At 38.7% G+C, this 21,952-nt stretch overlaps 1 protein-coding gene across 1 annotated transcript; it reads right to left on the bottom strand.

The window, feature by feature from the left end:
- Positions 1-5,449: 5,449 nt before the first annotated feature.
- On the bottom strand, positions 5,450-6,471 carry LOC145822012 (uncharacterized). Its single transcript, XM_082918585.1, has 2 exons — positions 6,336-6,471; positions 5,450-5,871 (listed from the first exon to the last, which is right to left on the bottom strand). The coding sequence occupies exons 1-2, from the start codon at positions 6,469-6,471 to the stop codon at positions 5,450-5,452; spliced, it is 558 nt and encodes a 185-aa protein (XP_082774711.1).
- Positions 6,472-21,952: the final 15,481 nt, after the last annotated feature.

Raw genomic sequence — 21,952 nt, 5'->3', positions numbered from 1 at the left:
AGAGAATTTCTCTGGTGATGGATCCAAAATTTCTCTGGTGATGGCTTCTGAGAAAATCAAAATTTCTCTGGGAAGAGAATTTCTCTAGGATGGATCCGGAATTTCTCTGGGAACAAAATTTCTCTAAGATGGATCTAGAATTTCTATTTGTTACAGATATGTGATGTATTCTCAGCTGTGAATGTGGACTGCTATGAGGGCTTGCCTTTTGAAAGTGCTTGAGCTCATAGATTGGAAGGAAACTTTCTTTTGCATGCTAAGGTGGCTGCTTAGAGTGTAATTTGTGCACTGCTACTGATATATCTACAAATAGGTTGCTGGAGTTGTGTCAAGTAGCTCCTGCTATTGTTGCTGTCAATGGTAGCCCAATTTTGAAGGTAATTAGGTTCCTGTCATTTTGTTTTGCAACCTAGTAGATAGGTGGTCCTCAAGACAACCTTGAACAACTTGGGGTTTGCCCTTGTAGATTGTACTCTTTTTTCAACAAAATCAAAATTTCTCTGGAGAAAAACAGAGAATTTCTCTGGACAAAATTTCTCTGGACCAGAATTTCTCTGGATCAAATTGAGAGACCTTAGACATTATGAAAATATTAGATGTCTTTTATATTATAAAGTCTTAATACCAGGGACCCTAAAAAAAAAACCCCTTAAAATTTTATCTTACGTTTAACAAGTTAGATATAGTTTATGTAAGATTCAAAAATGTCATTTGACATGGGTAGGCCCATAAAGGTTATAACCCACCATTTAGGGCCCAATACATATCCCAAATACTAAAGCCCAACACTGCTGAAGCCCCATGTAGCAATAAGAACCAATGACATCAAGACACATGGCAAGAGAAGGGCAAACCACATCAGCAGACAAAGATCTGCAAAGTTATTGCCACGGCACATTGCCATTAATGAGGCCCCCTTACAGCATTTATTGCGATAACCCCTCTTCGTCAGGACGGAACGCCCTCACCCTGAACAAGGAAGCTACAGCATAGACTTTCGGCCAAGGCGACAGGTCGGAAGGGACAACGAAATGATTACTAGAGGATATAAGTAGACGTTGAAGACAAGCAGAAGGTTAAGCTTTTCTATCTCTAATCTATCTCTACAATCCACTTCTCTTTTTAACTTACTCGTCGGAGGGTTCGCTGGGGGACTCCCCGTTCCCTGTTGAACTCTTGTGCAGGTTCTCTGGTGGGCTTGATCACTTGGATACCGGTTGGTGAAGCGTGGATCAGTCTGACCCGTCCAAGTCTCTTGTAGTATTATCATCATTAAAATGTCATTTTATGTTTAATAAAATATGTAACAGATTTTTTATTGGAAATTTTTTTTGAAGGTCCATAATATTAAGATTTTATAAGATAAATGACATAATATTTTCATAGTAGTTGAGATCTCTCAACATTTTCACAGAAAAAATTTGACTCAGAGAAATTTGTATCCGACGCAGAGAAATTTCAACTCCCACAGAGAAAATTTTCAATTTTTACAAAGAAATTTATCTTATTTCACAGAGAAAATTTGAAATTTATCTAATATGAAAACATAGAAAATTTGAAATTTCTATGATATGATTACAGAAAAATTTCATTAAGGGACCTTAGATAATAAAAAAAATATCTTTAACCTCTCCTATTATACAAAGCTAAAGAAAGATGTTTTACTAATTTTTCCATTATATTATTGGATTAAGTCATATACACGTTTTTTGTTCATAAATAATCAACCTCAACCGGATAATTTCGTCTACAATTCAAGGCGTACTTTACTATTATTCCTTGGTTAAAAAAAATACAGTGGGTCATGCGTCGGCGGCGAAACAGGAATGCCCCACCGCCCACGTCCAACGCGTGTTCCGTTTTCACACGTATGGACCCCTTTCAGAGATAATCTAAGGAGAAATTACCAGGTTATTCCACAAATTTATTAAAAATTTTGTATTAATATCTATATAGTTTATCACTTATTTATAATTATTTTTTAAAATCTCAACTCAATTTTCCCATAATTTAATCATGTCACAATTTTGCAAATAGACAACAATGTGGGACGAGATAATTAAATTAATGATAAATAATTTTTAGATAAATTACAAATACATTTTATGAGATTTGTTTAAAATAAAAAATGTCTCATGTAATTCTGAGAACATTTAAATTATAAATATTCTATTGTCATAATTTTTTATTTAACAGAATTAATAAATAAATAAAATAAAATTTCTAACTACTTTATTATAGAACAATAAAATTATCAAAATTGTTAATTAAAATATATTTCTGAAATTATTAAAAATTATTAATTAATTTATTAATAAAAAGGATCATTTTATTTGAAAATTTAAGCAAACATTTGCAATTTACCTATAATTTTTTATATGTCAATGTAGTTATCATAACAACATGCTAGAAATTTGAAGTTTTAAGCCAACTTTAGGAGGTGATTCGTAATTTACACTATAATTTAATTTTTTTTATATGTCAATGTTATTATCATAACAACTATGAAGAAATTTACTAAATATCTATACACCCAAACCTTCAAGTAATGCCGCTAAATTTGGTGTCCAAACTTTAACCACATATTGCGTAACAACTTTCTAGCTTATACTATTATTAAGTGAATGATAGACTTGGAGATCTATCTATCTTCTATATCTATACTATTAGGCCATGTTTGTTTGGGCGGACTGGATTAGCATTCCCATGACTAATAATCCTAGGACAACCAATCCGTTGGATTATGTATCCTATCTTAACTAATAGTAAGTGTAAAATAATTAATCCGTACTTGAATTGTTTAACCAAACATCGGATTAATAATTTTATTGGACTATTAGTCCAATCCCAAACTCATGTCCACCCAAACAAACATGGCCTTAGGGTATATTTGTTTGGACGACCTGAATAAAAATGATTGTAATTCACTAGACTGTTAGTCTTGGGATACATGGTCCCCGAACTATTTGGTTGAACTGGATTTGTATCTTATGTTCGTTTAATCTAGATGTTTGGATTGGACTATTCTATTGAATACTATATTTGTTTGAGATATTATGGAGAAAAATAAATGTTCAAAAGACTATTTTGTCCTTTTGAATTATTTACTAAATAATAGAAATATTAAATCTGAATTAGAAATTTTATTTAATTTTTTTACTAGAACTTTTAAAAAATTAAATAAATTGAATATTAATAAAAATTACATAAATTTATTTTAATTTGTAGTTGAGATTTTTAAATTTTATTTTACTTTACTAAGTATAATTAATACCATATGATTATTAAAATAAATAATTTAATAAAGTATAAATAATTTAATAAATAAAATTTATTAAGTATAATTTGATAAATAAATTTTATTTTTAAAAAGTATTAAATAGTAGAGGGTCCAAAATGTAATTTCACTACCTAATCCCAAGGGATGAGTTATATGGATTGTGTCCCACACTCCATGGGATAGAACAATCCCATAGATTTGGGATTCATAGTCTGGTACAAAAATTTTGAATCAAACAACGGACTATTAATTCAAATGGACTATTAGTCATATCTCGTACTTAAATCCTTCCAAACAAACAACACCTTATATATGTGAATACTGGATTTAATATCCAAATCTTACTATTATATATGTGAACACTGGACTTGGTGTCTAAACCTTCTCCTCATGTCACGTGATAGATTTTTGAATGTTAAAATAAAAATTATTATAAAATAAAATAAAAATATTTTATTAATTACACTAAGTGATAAAAATTATTATATGCTAGTATCTGTATCAATTTTGAACTTTGTTCATACATTCTTGTTTCTAGGAGGTTTCCAACCTAATTGTCGCCTTCTCTGAGAAAATAAAATAACAAGAGTGACCTATGTTATCCTCTTTTTTTTTTTTCAGATAGGGATGACCTATGTTATTTTATTCGTCTTTTTTTTTTCTTTTTTTTTTTTTTTGATATTTTAAACCATTTGCCCTTTTCTCTAATGTTTCATCCTTGCATGTTCATTGGTGCTCCATTTTTAAAGCTTTTAAATTTTAACTCTAGTTCTTACTTGAGGCTAATTAATCTCAATAATTGGACAATCTTACCTAGTTATATATAAAGTGAACAGGTCACTTGTCCAAGCCCATTTTTTATGTCAAGTATTCCTTAGTTCTTAGAAAAATAAAAAAAAAATTAAATATTGTGGTAGAAGGAACTAAAACTTTAGATCATTGATTTGGTAAACAACACTTTTATCACTTGAGCAATAGACACTACATGTTTTCAATTCAAAATCGAAATTTATATTTTACACATAGCACACTCATTGAGTAAACACATACTATCTATTTAATAAAACATGAGAGTTTTTGAAAATATATCAAAATATTTTAGAGATACATTTTGTTTCAAAGGTTGAGATTAATTCCCAAATTCATATTAGGGTCAAGATTTTTTTTTTAATTCCCACTCACCCACCTTTTTTTCCTCCTTTTTTGTTCGCTCATATTCTCTCTCTCTGTCTCTCTCTCTCACCCACCTCCTTTTCCTTTTTTTGTTCACTCATATATTTTCTCTCTCTCTCTCTCTCCTACCCACTTGCCTCCCTCTCTCCTTTTTATTTTTCGACAATGCTACGTAGCTCAAATTTTGTGGCTCAAAAGTGGCTCAAATGACCAAAACGACGTCGTTTTGAGTACAGAACAACATAAAAATGGCCAAAACGACGTCGTTTTGGCCATTTGAGCCACTTTTGAGCCACAAAATTTGAGCTACGAGACATTTTCCTTTATTTTTTTATTCCTTCATTTTCCTTGTTATTTCTTTATTTTTTTTTGTTTTCCCTTTCTATTCAATTATTTCATTTATATCGTGCCTAAAGGCACGGACATATACTAGTATATATATATATATATATATATATAAGCACACTATTGAATTGTGTTTTTTTATATCAATCATGTCACATTTTATCAATAGCACGACACACAGTAATTACAAGAGTTGCTCTTGACAAATTGATTATTTTAGATAATCAAGTGTTTGTTCGGTTATTGTGCTAATTGAACCAAGTTAAAAAACTTGAGGTTTAAATCATACTCGAATTTATAAATTTGGCAAAAACAAATTAAGTTTAAATAATTTGATTTATTTTATAATAATAAGCCCTAGAATGATCGTGAACACATAAAAAAAATAAGAACTCTTAGAGGTAGCAGAGTGAAGATAATAAATACGGTATATTATCTGGAATATGGGTCCTAAATTAAATATGGAAAGCATGCATGTGAGATATCTGCACACGTACAACCCTTTTTATTTGTTATGGACCAATGGGTTGAGTTGGCCAACCTACCCAGTAGAACCTTTTTTTTTTCCAGTTACATCAGAAACAGAACAACAAGGGACTAAACCCGTTCTCTGAATATTCCTATCGTATCTGCAATAAGCAGACTTCTAATTTATGTTGATGGTTCATTCACCACCATCATGTGTTCAAGTTGTTTAGCTCCAAACTTTGCCAAGGCATCAACACAAAGATTTCCTTCCTTCCAAACATGTTGGACAGTGCATTGGCACTCTCTAAGCAGGATCTTGGCATCCTCCACCAAATTCTTGAATAGGCATTTGTCCCCAATTTCTTCCTCCATCAGTTGCACCACCTGAGCTGCACCTGTTTCGATGATCACATTGTTTAGTCCTTTTTGGAGTATGATTGTTAGTCCTTTGTACAAAGCCCATAATTCAACTTCAAGGCTTGTTCCTAGTTGCAATCTCCTATAGTAGCCACACACCCAAGCTCCTCTCTCATCCCGGATCGGCCTTTTGAATCCTCCATCTCCTCCTGAATTCCTACTGCCATCTGTATTGAGCTTCAACCTTCCTGTAGGTGGTAAACACCAATTGATTAGTCTATAAGAAGGTCTGGGTTAGGACACAGATTGGAGGAAAGCTTGATGGATTTCCCTAGGGTAATCAAAAATGAATTTAGCACTCTCTTGGTTACTAACAGATTTTCCTTCAAAAGATAATGCAATTTCTGTTTTTCCAAATCTTCCATAAAGTAACAACAAAAATAGTATACCAAGAAAGGTAGTCATTAAAATGTTTTTTTGTTTTTTGCATTACTCTTGAGCCAATCCATCCAAGGTCTCCTCAACATGTCAATGTACCATTGTTTGTTAAAAACAGTGAACCACGCTTCTTTGGCTTTGTAGCAATTTCTAAATAAATAATTAATATCCTCAATCCCACAACAACTAGGGCATAGAGGATCATTGGTCAAGCCTCTCTTCAATCTTATTTGATTGGTAAGTAGCTTGCCATGAAGCACAATCCACAAAAAACCTTTAAGTTTTTGTGGTAATCTCAATTCCCACACCCAATTCCAGTCCTCCTTATCATTATTCCCCAAAATAAATTCATACACAGAAGAAACCGTAAAGATTCCATCAGAAGACCCCTTCCATAGAGGAGAACCCATCTCATGATTCCCAGGGGGTGGTTAGAGCAGCCAAGGGATGGGGAAAATTGTTATTCACAAGGTTTTTATCTCAGTTCCCATCTTCCCCCAACAAACCTCTCACATTGGTAAAATTAGAAGCATCCCTTTGGCTGATATGATTAGTGCAGGAAACATTCTCCTCAAAAGAACTATTTCCATACCGCCAATCTTTCCAAACATGCACAGAATTACCATCACCAACCTCCCACTTCACACATTTCCTTAAGATATTTCTGGTACTCATAATGCCTCTCATTTTCTTCCAATCAAGAAGAGAAGTTCTTTTAAAATATTTCCTTTTTAGAACATCACACTACAGACCTTCATTGTTATTAATCAAATTCCAACCCAGCTTAGAGATCAAAACCAAATTTTGGTCCATAGCGTTCTTGATCCTACAGTCACCATTCTTTTCATACTGCAAACAACATCCCATTTGACAAGATGAATTTTCTTTTTCTCTAGGGTTTCACTGCAGAGAAAATTTATGTTCATACTGTCAATATCATCACAAACCTTTTTAGGCAAGAGCATAGTCTGCATAGTATAGGAAGGAATAACAGAAGCCACAAATTTAATGAGTGGCTCTACTAGTCAAGGATAGGGTATTGGCTTTCCACCCAGCCAACTTTTTTTGCATTTTGCCTAAAATATCATTAAAGTGGCCTCTGGTAACTCTACCATGAACAAGAGGTACACCCAAGTATTTCCCTAACTCAGAAGTTAGAGGAATGCCACACTTGGTGCTAAGCTCTTTAGCTCTCCTCTTATCACCATTAGGGGAGACAAATAGCTTGGACTTATGGAAGTTTATTCTCAACCCAAATATCTCATAAAATTCATCCATAACCTTCATGATTGTGCTACAGTTGGACATAATAGCCTGACCAAAAAGCATCAGGTCATCAGAAAAAAGTAGATGGGTACGATTAGGTTCACCTCTGATCACCTCCACCCCTTTCCAATTCTTATTTTCAGCCTTAAAGCTGATCATGTTGGATAGTCTCTCTAAACACAACACAAACAGGTATGAGGACAAGGGATCCCCTTGCCTTAACCCTCTTGAAGGTGTGAATTCCTCCAGAGGCTCACATCACAGATAACAGCAGTACTAACAGTGGTGACACAACACATAATAAGATCAATGAGATTATTATCAAAATGAAACTCCTCCAAGGTTTGTTTGAAAAAATCCCAAGAGATGTTATCATGGGCTTTTTCCCAATCAATTTTAAAAACCATACCTCCCTCCTTACCTTTTTTTTTTTTTTTTTTTTGGATTTAGAATGTGTATAATTTCTTGAGTAATGATGCTGCTGTCACTCGCATTTTTATCAGGGATAAAATTACTTTGGTTAGGTCTAACAATCTTACTCAAGAGAGGCCTCCATCTGCAGACAATGATTTTGGAAATAATTTTGTAAGAAACATTGCAGAAACTAATAGGTCTAAACTGTTTCGTACTTTCAGGATTATCAATTTTAGGAATCAAAGCAATAAGGGTTTTATTAACATCTCTAGGTACTTGGTTTTTCAGAAAACAATTCTTGACAAAATCACACACAGACACACCAATAATAAACCAATACTTATCTGTTAAAATTTACCTACTACCACACTCACCTACTACACACTCACCTACTTCACCTACTCTCCACCTACTCCTCACCTACTCCATACCTACTACACACTCACCTATTCTCTTCCCACATCCTCTCTTCTATATATAGGAATCATTGTAATATATCAACATTATATCAATCAATAATACATAAATTTTTACATGGTATCAGAGCAAGGTTAAGAAATTAATATTTTTCGCTTCACCGGCGGGCGGCAACCTCGCCTTGACCGCCCGCCGGACCTCAACCTATTCCGCTTGAATTTTCTACACATACCTTGATCACTCTGCATGTCCTTCCTCCTCCTGCTGCTGAATATTGGTTTGCAACTTTGCTCGGTCAGTTCAATTTACACAAGTTCCTATCCTCTGTCAAAAAGAATGGATTGATGCAACCCTCCGAATCTTCATGGCTGAAAAACCTTGGACCTCCGGATTGCCCACCTTTCCAACCTCAGGAAGCTCTCTCTCCGCCAGACCCTCTTCCACGATGCCGGACAACTCCTCGATCAACATCGTTGCCGGTATCGATCCCAACCAAGGCGGCATCGCCGAGTACCTCCCGGAGGAGCTCGGACTCCTCACAGATCTCGCATTGTTTCACATCAACTCGAATCGATTCTGCGGCACAGGCCCTCACACGTCAAGAACTTGAAGCTTCTCTTCAAGCTCGATCTCAGCAACAACAGGTGCGCCACCAGCACCACCGGCGTCTTCCAAATCAACATGGGACTTGTCTACAGTTTCCATTTGCAAGACCCAGAGACAGATTCCTCCTGTAAAGGCAATGCGACACTGAGATCATTAATTCCCCCACAAAATATGGACGGTTTTCCAACTTGAATCAACCGTCTTCGGCGATTTCAAGCTCAATGGACATGAAAATGCAGGCTTTGGATCTCTTCACTTCTGGTAGTTTTTCAGGGTGTTTACATCAGGTTTCTCATGATAATCTTGGACTTTACAAAGACAGCATTTCTTATGGTGTTGGTCATATGCATCAACAATCAAGCCACAACAGGCAGACGGTGGAATCTCTTTTTCCCAGTCTCTCTCACTTTACACCCAGCCTTACCATACTCCACTCATTCTCTCTCAGTGGTCTACCTTTTTATTTTATTATTATTATTATTATTATTATTATTATTATTATTATTATTATTATTATTATTATTATATCAAATAATCCATACACTCATGTTTCCCACTGATAGTGTCCATTTTTGAACCCATCCCCACTTCTTTATTTCTTTTTAATCAAATTTCTTTTTATTATTATTATTATTATTATTATTATTATTATTATTATTCTTATTTAAAAAAAAAAAAAAAACCAAACACCATTGCAAACAATTTACAAATTTGCACACCAACTCATTTTATTCATGTCGGGTCTCACCCCAATCACCATGTTTCCACATACAAAAACACAAAAAAAAAAAAAAAAACACAAAACAAAAAATAAAATAAAATAAAATACAAACAAACACCCACATTCACAGGTGGGATTTTTCTTCTCTATTCTGCCGCCGGTCTTTTCTTCTTGCCTCCGTCTTGGGCGGCCCTTGCCGGTGTTGCCTCCGTGTTTCCCACTCCACTGGGCATGATCACTACTCCCTACTCCTCCACTGCAGCATATGGCGGCCCTCCAAATCGGAACATAAAACTGGCCTTCCGCTTCAGCTCCTTGTTTTCCGCCTTTAGCACACTTATCTCTGCTCGCGCATCCTTATACATGCGTTGGAGCAGAGCCAGTTGGGCGTTTAACTGCTGCACCTCATTTGTGCTACTCTGCAGCCGGTTCGACAAATTTGTAACCGCAGTCATGGTTTCCACACATGACTTCAAGGTATACTGATTGGCCTCCACATCCGACTGCACTGCCATTTTTTGCTCCACCGACCGCATCGGAAAGTTCAATGGAGCAAACACAGAGGTGTTTGGTTGAGGTTCACTGGCCACCGCACCAGTTCTCTCTCTTGTTGACTCATTGAGGTCGGGAAAGAGAGTGAGCAGCCCACGGGAAGACGAAGCCATTTTCTGGGCAACAGAGTGTTACAGCGTATTACAGAGTTTCTCTCTCAGCAAAGGAAGAATTTTTCAGAGGTTTCTCTCAGTTTTTCTGTCTCAGCTTCTGCCTCAGCCTCAGCCTCCGTCTTGGTTAAATAGCCGAGGCAGCCACGCATATCGCACGCCACTTGACGCCAGACGACAAACGGGCGCGCCAGCCAAGGCACTCACGTGCCTCGCCATCATGTCCGGCACACCTTTTTATGACTTGGGCTCGCCTTTTGATGGCACGCCTTTTGATAAATTGGGCACGCCTTTTGAGGGTGCGACTTTTTAAGGGTCCGACAAGACTCTATAAACTGTCCCGACATTGATTCCGGTTAGCTCCTTCATGGGTCCGACAAGACTCTGTAAACTGTCCCGACATTTATTCCGGTTAGCTTTTACATAGGTCCGACAAGACTCTGTAAACTGTCCCGACATTGATTCTGGTTAGCTCCTTCATGGGTCCGACAAGACTCTGTAAACTGTCCCGACATTGATTCCGGTTAGTTTCTACAAGGGTCCAGCAAGACTCCGTAAACTGTCACAACAACTGTCACAACATTGTCTGCTACAACGGTCCGACATGACCCCATAAACTGTCTTCTACATCGGTCTGACACCACCATCCGGTGTCCTCTACACCGTTATGACACCACCATACAGTGTCCTCTACAACGTTATGACACCCCCATACAGTGTCCTCTACAACGTTATGACACCACCATACAGTGTCCTCTACAACGTTATGACACCACCATCCAGTGTCTTGACCAATGGTCTGACACGACCATACAGTGTCTCCTATCCTCTTTTATTTTTATGTATTTTCTTGTTTTGTTACTCTCTCCAAACTCAAGTTGGTTAGTTCCTATCCCCCTTGAGTTTGCGGGGGGCTGTTAAAATTTACCTACTACCACACTCACCTACTACACACTCACCTACTTCACCTACTCTCCACCTACTCCTCACCTACTCCATACCTACTACACACTCACCTATTCTCTTCCCACATCCTCTCTTCTATATATAGGAATCATTGTAATATATCAACATTATATCAATCAATAATACATAAATTTTTACATATTCTAAAACACAGCCTGAAACCCATATCTCCCAAGAGCTTTGAAGGCATTAATGTGCTTAACAACTCTCCAAACTTCCTCATTAGTAATGGCATTTGTAAAAGTAGCATTGTCCTCTTGAGTTAACTTACAACTCACCAAGTTACTCCAGTTATCCAAGGATAGAGATGGGGTGTAACCAAAGAGACTAACAAAACAATTGGTGATCAAATTTTTAAGTTGGTCAAGTTGGTCCACCCATACCCCATTCTCATTTTTAAGCATCTCTGTAACACCTGCCTCCTTACTTAACTATTAAATCTGTAGGTTACCTTAATTATCTATTTATATGTGACTGATATGCTTATATGTGTGTTAATGGTGTGCCATGTGCTATTTGAATTATGTTATGATTGACATATATGATGATATGTGACATAGACATGTCTGAATCGTTAAACCATAAGATTTAAATTAGATTTTTGGATAGGAAATTAGAGCCTAATCCATTATAGTATAATTAAGGTTAGTTTGACTTAAGTTAGATTGTGATGATTTAACTAAGTTTATTAACTAGATTATAAGGAGCCTTAATCTAATTGAGTGAATTTAAATACAAGGCTGGTCCTTAATTAAACTTAAGGCAAATATAGAGTAGAGAGAGATATATCCTGGGAGAGAGTTCTAGAGAAGGAGAGAAAAGGAGCTCAAGAGAGGAGAAAGAGAAGAGGAAGAGGAAAAACTAACTGTCTTTAACAATTTAGTTACTTAAGGTAAGAATTCTTCTCTAAATTCTTGAATTTGAGAGATTACACTTATGAATCTATGTAATTGTTAAAATGTACCAAAACCTACCACTACACCTACTCCACCCACTTCACCTACTCCACCTACTACTCCACCTACTACTCCACCTACTACATACCTACCTCCTTTAATGTTCTATATATAGGACTCATTGTAAACATAACATACATCAATCAATAATACATACAATTTATTCTCTCTCTATCAATTTATTTTTACATGGTATCAGAGCTATAAGATTTAGGCCTATACTCCTTTCTTTCCGGCGGGCAGCCGGCCGGCAGCCTTGCCTTCGCTGCCCGCGGGAGTTTTTCAACACATACCAGAAACTCTTCTTTCTTTGTTTCCTCATCTTCATCGTCACTAATTTCTTTCTCTGTGGTCTTCTCTGTCCAGAGGTAGATTGGGTAGCTAATGAACTCAGAGTGCTTCTTCACAAGTTCCTTCAACTTGGACATACTCCCTGCATTGGAGTTGGCGGATGCATGTTCATCCCCATCAAAATCATCAACCATCAGAGTGCTTCTTCACAAGTTCCTTCAGTTGATGTCTGTTCAGAACATTCAGATTGGCCATGAAAGCACTCTGTGCTTGTCCCTGACCACTGTTGCTTATAAGCCTCAATCGCTTGAGCCACAAGCTCTAAACACAGAGGAAGCTCGCGTTGGAACACCTGAATCTTACGATGCCCCTCTTGACGAGCCTCAATATATTCTTGAAATTTCTGCATTTCTGCATCGCCTTCCGCCACCACTCCGCCGCCGTGCTTGCTTTCTACTTCTTGAGCGTCTCACAGATTCCCTGTTCGAAACCATTCTTTTCATGCGTTTTACCTCAATAGTCGGTTCGGTGCTCTGTTCACAAGGACCAGCTTCTGTCTCTGGCTCCTCATCATCTCGATCGTTGTGTCTCTCTCTCTCTCTCATATTTTCACTTTCACACCCACAATCTTTTTTTTAATATTTCAGCCTTTTCCTTATTTTTTATTCTTCAACCCACCTGGCATGTCTCTTCCTGATTTTTATTTTCGTTTATCATCATCGGCGTTATCAGCACGAGGGACGTGCTTTATTGAAACTATTTTCGAAATACACTCTCATTTTCGATGGGTGTGGTGGGTTCTTGAAACTATTTACTGGTAATGTAGAGCAAGTGGGTCCCAACCAGAACCTAAGCACTGATTCTCTCTCTCCATATACATCCCCCACCCCATTTTACTTTTCTTCTCTTATTTCTTTATTTTTTCTTTTACTTCCTTTACCACCACTCACCCATGTGATCCACTCCACCAAAAACAAATAAAGTAAATAAATAAATAAGCAACTGAATTGCACCCTCCTCAGGCCACCCAATTCACTTTTCTTATTATTATTACATACACTTTTTCTCCACCCACAACCATCATCCCCAAATTGTTTAATTACGCCGTCCAAACCCAATCTTCTTTTCTTTTTTTTTTTATTTATTTATTTCTTTTTCACACCCATGTTCCCCACTACCAACATACCTTTATTTATTTAATTTTATCTTCCCTTTTCCATTCCAAACAAAGCCCAAACACACAAAACCCAATACCTCCCCTGCCGCAAAATAAACACACAAAAAAAAAAAAAAAAAAAACATAAAAAAAAAACAAAAAAAACAAAAAAAAAAAAAAAACAAAAAGGCCTGGAGCCATAATCCAGCGCACTTTCTTTTATTTTACTATATATATATGTTTGTTATAATATATTCTTTTGACACATAATTTTTCCATTCAAACAAAAAAAAAAAAACCTAAACAAAACAATTTCCAAATTTGCACAACAAACCATATTTTATTCATCTCAGGGCTCAACCCCGATCACAATTTTACAAAAAAAAAAAACAACAAAAACAAACAACACATCCACAGGCGGGATTTTTTCTTATCTACTCTGCCGCCGGTCTCTTCTTCTTGCCTCTGTCTTGCGCGGCCCTTGACGGTGTTGCCTCCATGCTTCCTAGACCACCAAGCAAGTTGCCTCCTCCCTGCTCCCCTACAGCATACGGTGGACCTCCAAATCGCAACATCACGGTGGCCTTCCGCTTCAGCTCCTTATTTTCCGCCTTTAGCACACTTATCTCTGCTCGCGCATCCTTATACATGCGTTGGAGCAGAGCCAGTTGGGCGTTTAACTGTTGCTCCTCATTGGTCCTACTCTGAAGCCGGTGCGACAAGTTTGTGACCGCCGTCATGGTCTCCACACATGACTTCAAAGTATACTGATTGGCCTCAATATCAGTTTGCACCGCCATTTTTTGCTCCACAGACCGCATCGGAAAGTTCAACGGAGCAAAACCAGAGGTGTTTGGTTGAGGTTCACTGGCCACCGCACCAGTTATTTCTCTTGTGGACTTGTTCAGGTCTGGAAAGAGCGTGAGCAGACCACGGGAAGAGGAGGCCATGTTCTGGGTAGCTGGTCGGGAAGAAGAGACCATGTTTTTTGGGTTGCTGAGTGTTTCAGCGAAGCAGCGATTTCCGACTGGTACTTTCAGAGAAGGACTGGGCAACAGAGTGTTACAGCGTATCTCTCTCAGAAAAAGAAGAGTTTTTCAGAGGATTTTAGCAGGTTTTTTTGTCTCAGCCTCTGCCTCTGCCTCAGCCTCCGGCTTGGTTAAATAGCCGAGGCAGACACGCGCATCGCGCGCCACTTGACGCCGGACGACAAAACGGGCGCGCAAGCCAATGTGGTCACGCGTCTCGCCATCATGTCCGGCACACCTTTTTATGGAATGGGCACGCCTTTTGATGGCACGCCTTTTTATGGATTTAGCACGCCTTTTGATGGCACGCCTTTTGACAGATTGGGCACGCCTTTTTATGGATTTGGCACGCCTTTTGATGGCACGCCTTTTGACAGATTGGGCACACCTTTTGAGGGTGCGACTTTTTGTGGGTCCGACAAGACTCTGTAAACTGTCCCGACATTGATTCCGGTTAGCTCCTTCATGGGTCCGACAAGACTCTGTAAACTGTCCCGACATTGATTCCGGTTAGCTCCTTGTTAGAATTTACCATCACCTACCACACACTTGCCATCACCTACCACACACTCACCTACTACACTCACCTACTCTTCACCTACCACCTCCACTACCCCTTCACCTACTACCTTCTTCTCTTCTATATATGAATCATTGTAAACAGAATAAATAATATCAATACATCAATAAATAAATACATCATTTTTAACATGGTATCAGAGCAGGTTTAGAACCTAGCATTTTTCGCTTCACCGGCGGGCGGCAACCTCACCTTCTCCGTCCGCCGGACCTCAACCTAATCCGCTAAATTTTTCAACACATACCACAAACACATACCAGACACTCTTCTTTCTTTGGTTTCTCATCTTCATCGTCTCTCTCTGCACAAGTACACTTGTTTGTTCTCTGCATAAATAAATGACTGAGTGGGTTGGCAGTAGAAATATGAGTACTGAACCACCACACAATTCAGAACCTGAAACTAGCTCCAACTCATTCTCATCCTCACCCGGGTTAACTCAGTTTCAAGTGCCATTACCGTCACGTTCACATTCCGAGACGGAGAGCGTCGATGTGGCCGAAGAAGCCGGCTCGAGCGGCGGCGAGCTCGCGAGCGTTGGCTTGGACAAGGAAGCGCCGTCCCTCGGCGATGTTCTGGCGTACGCCGTAGCCGTCTTGGAGGCAGTGGCCGAGCTCGCGGAGAGCGTCGATGTGGCCGACTGTTTTCAGTATCTTGTCATGGGCGTCCCAACCAACAAGCAGGAGCTTGTGATGAGCATCAAACCTGGGCTGAAGCTTTTCCTGTATGATTTTGATCTCAAGCTTTTGTATGGAATATACAAGGCATCTTCTACTGGCGGCATGTGCTCTCTCTCTCTCTGGGGTGATCATTGACAGAGATCATTGATGCTGCTGGAGCTAAAGCTTAAAACACATGCTCACCATTCCATATTTTTTAAGTGAATAGTGCTGGTGGGTCCTACCACTAGCCAAAGCAATCCTGATTTCTCTCTTCTTTCCACCGAATTCCACTCAATTTGTCTCCCCTCCTGTTTATATTTTTTTTCTTTTTTCTTTTTTCTTTCTTTTGCCTTTTCTTATCATGACATCCACATCAGGTTGTCCCTTACTCTCCTCCGTTTGCTTTCAAAATTAATTATTTTTTTTTCCCTTTATTTATTTTATTTTATCAAAAAAAAAAAAAAAAAAAAAAAAAAAAAAAAAAAAACCTTCTATTCATTACATCTCATTTTTCTGCTCCGTCTTGTACCTTCAAGCCATTTAGATTTGCACAATACACTCATTTTATTTCTATCGGGACTTCGCCCTGATCACCATTCTACACCAAAAAAAAAAAAAAAAAAAAAAAAAAACAACCACAACAAAACAACAACACCCACAATGGGATTTTTCTTCTCTACTCTGCCGCAGGTCTCTTCTTTTTGCCTCCGTCCTGGACGGCCCTTGACGGTGTTGCCTCCGTGTTTCCCATTCCACTGGGCACGATCACTCCACCCTGCTCCTCCACTACAGCATATGGCGGCCCTCCAAATCGGAACATCACGGTGGCCTTCCGCTTCAACTCCCTGTTTTCCGCCTTTAGCACACTTATCTCTGCTCGCGCATCCTTATACATGCGTTGGAGCAGAGCCAGCTGGGAGTTTAACTGCTGCACCTCATTTGCCCTACTCTGCAGCCGGTTCGACAAGTTTGTCACCGCAGTCATGGTTTCCACACATGACTTCAAGGTATACTGATTGGCCTCCACATCCGACTGCACCGCCATTTTTTGCTCCACCGACCGCATCGGAAAGTTCAACGGAGCAAACTCCGGGTCGCTTGGTTGAGTTTCCAGTGCCACCGCACCAGTTCTCTCTCTCGTTGACTCGTTGAGGTCGGGAAAGAGGGTGAGCAGCCCGCGGGATGACGATGAAGCCATTTTCTAGGCACCAGAGTGTTACACAGTATCTCTCTCAGAAATCTCTCTCAGAAAACAGAGTGTTACAGAATCTCTCTCAAAAATCTCTCTCAGAATATCTCTCGCAGGTTTTTTTGCCTCAGCCTCAGCCTCCGTCTTATAGCCGAGGCAGCCACGCGCATCGCGCGCCTCTTGACGCCCGACAAACTGGCACGCCTTTTCATGGCACATCTTTTGATAAAGTGGACACGCCTTTTGATGGCACGCCTTTTTATGGATTGGGCACGCCTTTTGATGGCACGCCTTTTGAAAGATTGGGCACACCTTTTGAGGGTGCGACTTTTTAAGGGTCCGACAAGACTCTGTAAACTGTCCCGACATAGATTCCGGTTAGTTTCTACAAGGGTCCGACAAGACTCTGTAAACTGTCCCGACATTGATTCCGGTTAGTTTCTACAAGGGTCCGACAAGACTCTGTAAACTGTCCCGACATTGATTCCGGTTAGTTTCTCCAAGGGTCCGACAAGACTCTGTAAACTGTCCCGACATTGATTCCGGTTAGTTTCTACAAGGGTCCGACAAGACTCTGTAAACTGTCCCGACATTGATTCCGGTTAGTTTCTACAAGGGTCCGACAAGACTCTGTAAACTGTCCCGACATTGATTCCGGTTAGTTTCTCCAAGGGTCCGACAAGACTCTGTAAACTGTCCCGACATTGATTCCGGTTAGTTTCTACAAGGGTCCAGCAAGACTCCGTAAACTGTCACAACAACTGTCACCACATTGTCTGCTACAACGGTCCGACATGACCCCATAAACTGTCTTCTACAACGGTCCGACATGACCTCATAAACTGTCTTCTACATCGGTCTGACACCGCCATCCCGTGTCCTCTACACCGTTATGACACCACCATACAGTGTCTTCTACAACGTTATGACACCACCATACAGTGTCCTCTACAACGTTATGACACCCCCATACAGTGTCCTCTACCACGTTATGACACCACATTTCAGTGTCTTCACCAACGGTCTGACACGACCATACAGTGTCTCCTATCTTTTTTTTTTATTTTTATGTATTTTCTTGTTTTGTTCCTCTCTTCAAACTCAAGTTGGTTAGTTTCTATCCTCCTTGAGTTTGCGGGGGGCTGTTAGAATTTACCATCACCTACCACACACTTACCATCACCTACCACACACTCACCTACTACACTCACCTACTCTCCACCTACCACCTCCACTACCCCTTCACCTACTACCTTCTTCTCTTCTATATATGAATCATTGTAAACAGAATAAATAATATCAATACATCAATAAATAAATACATCATTTTTAACACTCCTTCATGGGTCCGACAAGACTCTGTAAACTGTCCCGACATTGATTCCGGTTAGTTTCTACAAGGGTCCAGCAAGACTCCGTAAACTGTCACAACAACTGTCACAATATTGTCTGCTACAACGGTCCGACATGACCCCATAAACTGTCGTCTACATCGGTCTGCCATAACCATACAGTCTTCTACAACGGTCTGACACGACCATATAGTGTCTCCTATCCTTTTTTATTTTATGTATTCGTCTATTTTCTTGTTTTGTTAGTCTCTCCAAACTCAAGTTGGTTAGTTCCTATCCCCCTTGAGTTTGCGGGGGGCTGTTAAAATGTACCAAAACCTACCACTACACCTACTCCACCCACTTCACCTACTCCACCTACTACTCCACCTACTACTCCACCTACTACATACCTACCTCCTTTAATGTTCTATATATAGGACTCATTGTAAACATAACATACATCAATCAATAATACATACAATTTATTCTCTCTCTATCAATTTATCTATCAATTTATTTTTACAGTAATCTAAGTCTAACTGAGGAAGAAATCATGTATAATTGTGAGTTTAATGATATTATTCATGTTGGTGAGAATTAGCTCTACATGTCACTATCAATGATATGATTTCATGAAATTCTCGTTCATATCCTAAAAGTTTTGTATGATTCAACTTAGGGGGGAAAGCCCCATTGGTCTTGGGTATTGAACTCATGAATGCATATTTTGAGTGTTTTGAACTATAGGTGAAGATTTTGTTCTTTGATATGGAAGTTGGGTCTTGATTTGAAGCCATGGCCTTGAGTTGAAGTTAGAAATGGTTAAATTCATATGTTTTTGATAAGTTTTGGGCCTTGATTTGCATAAAATTGAAGTTGGAAGTGGTAAAACTTAGCCTCTAGCCTACAACAGATTTTCGGACAGGAGAAGAACCCAGACCGCACGTGCGGCTCGATGCCAGGCACGTACGGCCAAGACTACCCTATTCCTGGGATGATTCTATTATAATTGCACGTGCTAGAGCATGTGCGGTGGGAGTTCCGCACGTGCGGCTAGGGCATTTCGCACATGCGGTTTCAGGGCAAGTCCATTTTCGCTTTCTCTCCGTTTTCTTGGGCTCCCGAGCTTCCGTTTGCATGGTTTTCAAATTTTTTTTACATACATATGCATTGCATGAACATGAGGGAAACTAAGGAACAATAAAAAGAATCGAGTGAACGAGTAATAAAAGAACCGAATAGATTAAGACCCAACTAAGTAAATGGACTGTGAATTGAACGTGTTATGCTTGCATGTGTCTAGGTAGGTCAAACGTCGCGTCCCAACCGCATAATTCGAGGAGCCAACTGTAAGTAACAATCTCGTAAAGATATGCGCAATTATAAGTATTTTCTGACTTATGCTATACTCTGTTTCTGAAATGGTGCTTTCTGTTTAAATGAATGATCGTTCTGTTTTTGTGAAATGTATTTGTGACATCCATAGCATCTATTACTACTACTATTTACTGTTATTGTTACAGAGATCTCTATCAGTTTCACTTCTAGGAACTTTTGTTTGTTGTATTGATGGCACGTCCATCAATTCTGACTATTCGGTCTTCCTGACCGTCTATACTGTTCTGCTATTGGATGTACCCCATATGACTATTGTGTTTTTTGTGTGAAATATGAATCTGCTATGAAAATGACTCTGATTTTCCATGAATTGCCATAACTGACTGATTTGGATTATAGTAAAGACATCATTCATAACATCTTTACGTTGTTATTCACTAGGCTCTCGCTCATGCTTTTATATATGTATGTATGTAGGTGATCAAGTCCAAGAGGGGACATAGCGGCGTCGACCTAGCCACTGGTTTGTCAAGCCAACTTTTGTACCCCACCGCAGGTTTCCAACCGGTCAAGCTTCAAAGCGTCATGAGTGATGTGAAATTCACCCTTTTGAATATGAACTAGTGCTCTGCAAATTCTTAACGAGATTGATTTTTGTTGGTCGAGGGTTAAGTCCCTGAGTTTTGGTTATATTTTGTAATTAAACCTGCCATGGACTGATGTGTATGACTGCTATATATATATATATATATATGTATATATATGAAGGTTCTGTTGTCCCATTTAAGTCTTCACAGCTCGTCGGACATTTATTTTCTTATTTAGTGGCTTTCGCCAGCCCCGTTACTGTATTACTGTTGAATAAGCCTTTGGTAATCATGGATTACTGGCCGGTTACAACACTAAACCTATAAGGGCGGGTTTGGGTCATGACAATCTCAATCCTCCTCCTCTTTTTAGCCAATGTAGTAAGGTGATAGCATGAATAACATTGATTTTGATGATTTATGTTTTGATTTAATTGAAGAGTTAAATTATTTAAAATCTTATAATTAATTTAACATCATAATTCATCCTCATTTTGTCTTATTTATGTTTATTAGAGGCCAAAATTTCAGCTCAAACAAGCAAGAACCAAGCTGCAACAGCAGAAGTATTGTTTTGATTTTGTTTTGATAGAATATTATTAAAAACTTATTGTTTGATTAAATCATTATAATCTAGGATTCTCTTAGTGTTTAACTATGTTTTTGAAAGCCAAAAAGAAGCTTAAACAAGTGTTAAAGAGGTCTCATAACAGCAGCAAATAGCAACAGAAGCAACCAAAACAAAGGAGGATGAATTTACACTAGGTGAACATCCAGGGGACGATCGGCTAGGCCAAAATCAGCCCAGTTCAGCCCTATTTCAGTTCTATTCACTCCGGCTGTCAGACCAGCAGTATGCTCGTCGACCGCAGCTGTCATCATTGATGACCGGGACATGACCGGACATCCGAGAGGACATCAAGACGGATGACCACCAAGAACAAAACTCCATCTAGGACATCCGGGAGGATGACTACCTGCTGAATCAGTTCTGTAACGGCTAAAGTTTAACTTCGCAACGATTCACACCCATCTTCCAAAAGGGAAAACTCATATAGGCTAGAGACAAAGGTTGACATTGATGATATCTATATCATCATCCCATCTCCTCAACGAGAAGAATAAGATGGGCTTGGAAGACAGAACAGAGCACTGAGCTTTGCTATATATATAGAGCTCTGATGTGAAGAGCAAAGACAAAGAAGTGAACAATGAACCAAGATATTTTCTTATCATTCATCAATCACATATTTCATCTTCTTTGAGTTATCTGAAGAGGTCTTCATCTATGTTTCATTCATCCTTCAGAAAACAAATACTGAGCCTAAGCCTTAAGCCTATTTACCTATGAGAGGTTTTCAGAAAAATCAGAGAGACTTGAGCCAAGAAAATTTCTTTGAATAAATCATCAGTCTCAAACTCATCCTAAGAGTTATCTGAAGTATTTTCTATTCTTTTTTAATTCTTTCTCCTTCAGAATTAGTAACTGAGCCTTATAGCTTTAAGCTCATTTACCTGTGAGAGGTTTACTGATATACTTTCTAAGCTTCAACATTGTATATCTATTTGTGAGAGATATTTTTGTAACATTCTTTGAAAGCAAAAACACTCAATTCCAATCTTGTAAAAGGTCACTAGCAAGCCTGTAAAGCTAGGGAAAATCTATAAAGGATTGCTCCATGTATATGAGATAACTAGCACCCTTGTGAAGCTAGAAA

This window comes from Camellia sinensis, chromosome 3 (assembly GCF_055761805.1).
Source record: "Camellia sinensis isolate YWXY chromosome 3, ASM5576180v1, whole genome shotgun sequence".
NCBI classification, from domain to species: Eukaryota; Viridiplantae; Streptophyta; class Magnoliopsida; order Ericales; family Theaceae; genus Camellia; species Camellia sinensis.
Note: the sequence above shows the minus strand (reverse complement) of the source record. Positions and strands in the feature narration are given on the sequence as shown.